General features: G+C 45.4%; 1 protein-coding gene across 1 annotated transcript; it reads left to right on the top strand.

Moving 5' to 3' along the window:
• Window positions 1-5189: 5189 nt before the first annotated feature.
• On the top strand, window positions 5190-6622 carry MSGN1 (mesogenin 1). Its single transcript, XM_025262442.3, has one exon. It carries the CDS (start codon window positions 5683-5685, stop codon window positions 6262-6264), a length of 582 nt encoding a protein of 193 aa, XP_025118227.3. The 5' UTR covers window positions 5190-5682; the 3' UTR covers window positions 6265-6622.
• The last annotated feature ends 324 nt before the right edge of the window (window positions 6623-6946 follow it).

The following is a 6946-nucleotide window of genomic DNA, read 5'->3' as shown; positions in this document are numbered from 1 at the left end:
CTGAGCCACCCTGGGAAGCCCTCTTTGATAAAGAACTCTGTCTAAATTTGTTTCCCTGAAAGTATCTATCTGGTTGCATTTGAAAGGAGGGAATTTTGATTTCTAAGCAGAGGTGACTTGAAGTCAAAGAAAATGGAAGAGATGCATTTGGGACTACATGTATTGCGGCTCCAACTTCTTTTGACTCAGGGAATCAAGAAGTGATCGAGCACAGTTTGTCAGTAAACTTACACCATACCATGTGTAGACCTGATGAAAAAGAAGACCTCCCTCTATGTGGTCAGTATTAGTATTTCAGTTGTACCGACAAAAGCTGAAGCTAAGACAGATGCATTAACATGTCCAAGGTCATAATGACTCAGGAGCCAGTGTAAGATTTGTCCAATTCTGAATGGCTGCATTATTATACTACTACCACCTTCCATCTGTCCACCAGTGTCTGAACAGCGAACAATTTAGTACTGAAAAGGCTAATATAGCAAAAGAGACACATCACAAGAACCACCATTTGCAGGGGCTATACAGAGGTTACTGGAAGAGGTCAGGAGTGCAGCTTGGACATAGGTCCAAGCTCAGCAATTTTCTAACTTGCATAGAGGTGCCTTATGGGCTAGCGGTGACATGGGACCACTGGTGGATTCAGACTCAAGCATTGAAGCAGCCTGTTTCCTCTTGTTTCCAGTGGATTCTCTGAGCACTGTTTGTCAATTTCCTGGAAGGGGCTCTACCTGGCCCTTAGATGCAGAGTTTATAATCACCTCTGGCTAGTGCGAAATGCCCAGCTGTCCATGCATCTGTCCTGACTGTTATTGGGGTCATGACTGTCATTCCCTCAACTGTTTGTCTTTCTGAAAACTGGACACCAGACCACTCTTTAATCTGTATAACAAAATCCTGGGTTCTTTTCTACAGTGAAAAGTTATTGTAATGACCTGGGACTTGAAAGCTGAGACAATCTGTATCCTTATGCTATTCTTTGGAAACTAGGACCAGGAAGTTTTACAAGTCATCTTAGTAGTACACCTTGGAGTTGCAGACTTTAAAAAAAAAAAATCAGAGTATATTTGCTTTACAATGTTGTATTTGTTTCTGCTGTACAGCAAAGTGAATCAGCCATACATATACATATATCCCCTCTTTGTTTGAATTTCCTTCCCATCTAGGTCACCACAGAGCACTGAGTAGACTTCCCTGTGCCATACAGTCAGTTCTCATTATTTATTTATTTAATATATATCAATAACCTCAGATATGCAGATGACACCACCCTTATGGCAGAAAGTGAAGAGGAATTAAAAAGCCTCTTGATGAAAGTGAAAGAGGAGAGTGAAAAAGTTGGCTTAAAGCTCAACATTCAGAAAACTAAGATCATGGCATCTGGTCCCATCACTTCATGGGAAATAGATGGGGAAACAGTGGAAACAGTGTCAGACTTTATTTTTGGGGGCTCCGAAATCACTGCAGATGGTGATTGCAGCCATGAAATTAAAAGACGCTTACTCTTGGAAGGAAAGTTATGACCAACTTAGACAGCATATTAAAAAGCAAAGATACTACTTTGCCAACAAAGGTCCATCTAGTCAAGGCTATGGTTTTTCCAGTGGTCATGTATGGATGTGAGAGTTGGACTATGAAGAAAGCTGAGTGCTGAAGAATTGATGCTTTTGAACTGTGGTGCTGGAGAAGACTCTTGAGATTCTCTTGGACTGCAAGGAGATCCAACCAGTCCATCCTAAAGGAGACCAGTCCTGGGTGTTCATTGGAAGGACTGATGCTGAGGCTGAAACTCCAATACTTTGGCCACTTCATGCGAAGAGTTGACTCATTGGAAAAGACCCTGATACTGGGAGGGATTGAGGGCAGGAGGAGAAGGGGACGACAGAGGATGAGATGGCTGGATGGCATCACCGACTTGATGGACATGAGTTTGGGTGAACTCCAGGAGTTGGTGATGGACAGGGAGGCCTGGCGTGCTGCGATTCATGGGGTCGCAAAGAGTCAGACACAACTGAGTGACTGAACTGAACTGAACTGAATGTATCTATGCCAACCTCAATCTCCCAATCCATACACCCCTTGCCCCTTGGTATCCATACATTTGTTCTCTACTTCTGTGTGGAGACTTCTTTTTAATTTGTTACAATCATAATCACAATATCTCATAAATATTTTGAGTGAATGACATTTCAATTCATATTAAAATATTTATCCCAATAACAGTATTGTGGGAACTATATATCTTGACTGATATGAAAGCTTACTACTGCTGAACTGCTAAGTCACTTCAGTCATGTCCTACTCTGTGCGACCCCATAGACGGTAGCCCACCAGGCTCCCCCATCCCTGGGATTCTCCAGACAAGAACCCTGGAGTGGGTTGCCATTTCCTTCTCCAATGCATGAAAGTGCAAAGTGAAAGTGAAGTCGCTCAGTTGTGTCTGACTCTTAGCGACCCCATGGACTGCAGCCCACCAGGTTCCTCCGCCCATGGGATTTTCCAGGCAAGAGTACTGGAGTGGGGTGCCATTGCCTTCTCCAATATGAAAGCTTACTTACCACTTAATCTATGTTAATTTCAAGGGAAGAAAAATGACAGATCTGAGAGTCAGTCAGGCACCTTCGGCTTTTTGGTTCACATCTCTGCCACAGCCTTTTAGTGTGATACTGAGCAAGTCATTGTCATCTCCAGAATGCAGATAAAATGGTGGGTTCAATAGTCTCTAAGTCCCTACATGGGTCTGACAGCAGGTCTTTTGATCAAGTGGCATGTTCACACAGTAACATGTTTCATTGCATTTTAGAGCTGGAAGGAGGTTTAATGATCTGGTCTACATGCTTCATTTCACAGATGCTCTTCACAAAGAAGGCAGAACAGATATTATTATCCTTCTTTTACAAATTAAAATACTAAGGTCCTGAGGGGATGAGTCATTTGCTGTAAAGGAGGTGAACTCTGGCTCTTTTTCTTGCTATTTCACACGGTCAACTAGGCTTCATTGGGTCCTGTATAGTCTTGTCCAGTTTCTGTGGTCTGGTCTTCAAGGCAGATTAAAAAAAACCCAAAACACCAATTAGTATGGACCCAACCCCAGGCCTTGAAATGCCAAGGATGTTAGGCTGTCCTGCATCTCCAGTTTCCTCTGACTGAGCACAGAATGCCTCATGGAGACCAGAAGTGTAGGTGCAAGTCTAGTTTTGGTTTGTTTCTCACAAGAGTGAAAGAGTCTACATCGACAAATATGGAAACCAGGCAATTTTCTTTGTTTTAAGAGCAAGTTTTCCAGGACCAGCAATGCTGGGTGACCAGGGTCAGGGGAGAGGAGTCAGAATCCAGTAGGACGTTCTGATACTGATGAGTTTGACCACGAATAGACAGTAACAGCAAGAACAAATCCTACATTTATTAAGGATCTTATAGGACACCAAGGATTTGACAGATACTATCTCACTTAGGAAATGAAATTTCTGAAAATAGAAGTTTAAGAAATCAGCAATTTTAGAAAGAAGCTTTGTGTGTTAGTCACTCAGTCGTGTCTGACTTTTTGTGTTCCCATGGACTATATAGCCCACCAGGCTCCTCTGGCCATGGAATTCTCCACGTAAGAATACTGGAATGGGTTGCCATGCCCTTCTGCAGGGGATCTTCCCAACTCAGCGATCAAACCTGGATTGCCCACATTGCAGGCAGATTCTTTACCACCTGAGCCACAAGGGAAACCCCAGACAGACGCTTTAGAGAGGGAAAAACATTTATGGAGTCTGGAAACAGAAATAGTTTTACATGGAAAACTGTAAAGTCCAAAACATGGGGCCTGAAAGCCAACTGTGGCAGGGGCCAGCACAGCCACCTCAGGTCTGTGGAGAACCCCCTTCTCTCTGAATGGCATTTAGGTCGCCTCCCCCTACCGCAATCAAATGAAATTGTGGACAGAGGAGCCTAGCAGGTTTTAGGACGAACACTTTCACTTTTTGGACTTTTCTGGTGGCTCCAATGGTAAAGAATCTGCCTGCAATGTGGGAGACCCAGGTTTGATCCTTGAACCAGGAAGATTCCCCCGGAGAAGGGAATGGCTACCCATTCTAGTATTCTTGCCTGGAGAATTCCATGGACAGAGGAGCCTGGCAGGCTACAGTCCATGGGTTCACAAACAGTCTGACACAAGTGAGTGATAAACACTTTCACTTGTTTCTTTCATACCAATAGGTAAAGTTTCTTGGGTAGAATCAACAGATTCTAGACTTTCCAATAAAAATTGAAGGAAGAGAAAAAGGAGAAGGGAAAAAGAGCCATGTATTGCACTTATTAGTTTCATTAATATTATTCTTCTCTAAGATATGGCTTAGGGTCCTTTAGCAAATGGCATAATTAAAAGCATTCTTCCACAGATTACCTGCTAGAGCTTTTATTCTCCCCCTGAGCCAAGCTAATTAAAAAATGCCATAAATGTTCTAATTATACCATTGACATTTCTTTTCAATAATTGCAAAGGGGCTTAAATAACCATATTAAAGGACACATTAATATGAAATGTAACTCACTGTGATGCTGATGTTCATACTAATTTGTAGAACTAGTTGCATGGAGAATAAATTTCGTTCCTGGGACAAATGGGGAATCTGAGACTCCTTTTCCAAAACACCAGGTCTCTCTCTCAGAGCATTAGGAAGTGAAGCAACCTAGCAGGACCATCCAACTTAACACATTTGGCGGCATTTGGAGCTGTGGTGGGGAAAACGGGCTCCCTAGTTAATTTCACACTTCCTCTATACATTTCAAAAAACAAGGTGTGACTCTGTGGCTGGATTTTAAAGAGTTTCAGAAGGCTACATGCCAGATATTCTGCAGCCGTCCTGTCTTAAAGGAGCATTCTACTTCCTGGTATCTGTTTGTTGTGGGGAATCCCAAACTGCTCAGTTACAGCAAGGGCTTTAAGCTTCTTGGAGGATATTTCCTCCTCACTGAGGCTCTGGATTTACTGGAGCTGCTGGCTTTTGTCATCCTGAGTGTAAGCATTCTGGGGGCTTGTCTGCACTCTGCAAAACCCAAGGAAACGTGGGAAAGGATGGAGAGAAGAAGACTGGCATTCCCTGTGTGCCTGTGTGCCTTCCCCCAGCAGCCACACAAAGTAAGAACTACTGTCTGCATTTGACAAGCAATAGGGTCCAAGCTCAGAGGGGTTACCTTGTCCCCAAACCACCTTGATTCTCCCACAGAGCAGCCCGTCTGCTCTGAAATAGCTCGGTGGTCGTGGCCCCGGGGGGTGGGGCTCTGTTTTTCTCCAGCAGGCCCCTCGCCACCACCTCCTCGCTGCAGATTGCCCAGGTTTCTTTTTCTTGGCTCCCTCATTAATGAGTTCCACAGGACAATGCTAAGTCTAGTTATGCAGTCTTAATTGGTTTAGTTACAACTAGATAATTCCTTTTTTCTTCTCTCAGAGGCCTGTCTGTTTAAAGACATTTTAGCTGGAAGATGCTAATTATCAATGAGGAGAAAGTGACACCTGAAGAGTTCATTCTCCATCTTGGTCCTTGGTTTCTCCTTTGAACTCCCTCTACCCGACCCTCTTTCCCACTTCATCACTTCTCCCCGGCCATCATAAAAGAGAGCCCTGCCCTGGCCAGGCGGCACAACTTGCCTTCTCACTTGCCAGGGCCTCATCCTCTCTGCAGCTGTGTTGCAGGCATGGACAACCTGCGAGAGACCTTCCTCAACCTGGAAGACGGCTTGGGCTCCTCCGACAGCCCTGGCCTGCTGTCCTCCTGGGACTGGAAAGACAGGGCGGGGTCCTTTGAGCTGACCCAGGCCTCTCCCTCCCAGAGCCTCTCCCCGGTTCCATCCCTGGAGTCCTATTCTTCCTCTCCCTGTCAGGCTGTGGCCGGGCTCGCCTGTGGGCATGGAGGTGCCAATGATCGGGGCGGCGATGACTGCAGCGGCCTTGGGACCAGCGGCCTGGTAGAGGTGGACTACGACATGTTGGCTTTCCCGCCTGCCTACCTGCAGGGCTCTAGTGGCAGCAAGGCCCAGAAGGGCACCAAGGTCAGGATGTCCGTCCAGCGGAGACGGAAGGCCAGCGAGAGGGAGAAGCTTCGGATGAGGACTTTGGCTGATGCCCTGCACACCCTCAGGAATTATCTGCCCCCTGTCTACAGTCAGAGGGGCCAGCCGCTCACCAAGATCCAGACGCTGAAGTACACCATCAAGTATATCGGAGAGCTCACAGATCTTCTCAACAGCGGCCGAGAGCCCCGGCCCCAAAGCGCTTGAGCTCAGTCTGGGGACTTGGGAGACTCACCACCCAGCCCCCTGGGCAGGGGGCAGAGGAGCTTTAAAGACCTGGGCCAGCTCTTGGAACAACAGCACCTGATTATTTTCATAGAGTAAGCGTGACCTTGCTGTCTGGAAAAGTCTAAGGGAATTCCCATTGGACTTTTCAGAAACATCCAGAACACTTAACTGCCAGACAAGCGGGTACTTTTGGCTTCCGGTTTTGCCACCATTTCTGAAGAGACTTGCCCTTTGCAAAGACACAGATGGCTTTGCCCTTTTCTGTCTGTTCAAGGTATTTTAAAGGGTCAGTTATTTCAAATGCATTGTTTTTTTTTTTCAAGCATGTAAAATTGTTACCGTTAATCTTCTCCCTCTTCTGGCATTTTGGTGTGGGGAGCTTTCTTCCTGTTGCTAGCTAAACCTGCATTTTGTACTGGATCCCAGGTGACACCTGGATTCTTATTTAGAAAGATGAGCATCAAGTAAAGGGCTATAGTGCTCCTGTCTCATTTTGTTTGTGTGCTTGTGTGTGTGTGTGTGCGTGTGTGTGTGTGTGTGTGTGTGACTAAAATCGGGTCTTTGCTTTTGCAGGGAACAAAATCACTTAAATGCAGAAGAAATAAGTGTCATGGTAAATAGAAATTCACAAGCAGACAGGTTATATTAAGACAGAGTGGAG

Source organism: Bubalus bubalis, chromosome 12, assembly GCF_019923935.1.
Source record: "Bubalus bubalis isolate 160015118507 breed Murrah chromosome 12, NDDB_SH_1, whole genome shotgun sequence".
NCBI lineage: Eukaryota > Metazoa > Chordata > Mammalia > Artiodactyla > Bovidae > Bubalus > Bubalus bubalis.
Note: the sequence above shows the minus strand (reverse complement) of the source record. Positions and strands in the feature narration are given on the sequence as shown.

What these genes read in the sequence shown, in the direction of transcription:
- MSGN1 (XM_025262442.3), top strand. Translation starts at nt 5,683, where the DNA reads ATGGACAACCTGCGAGAGACCTTCCTCAACCTGGAAGACGGCTTGGGC.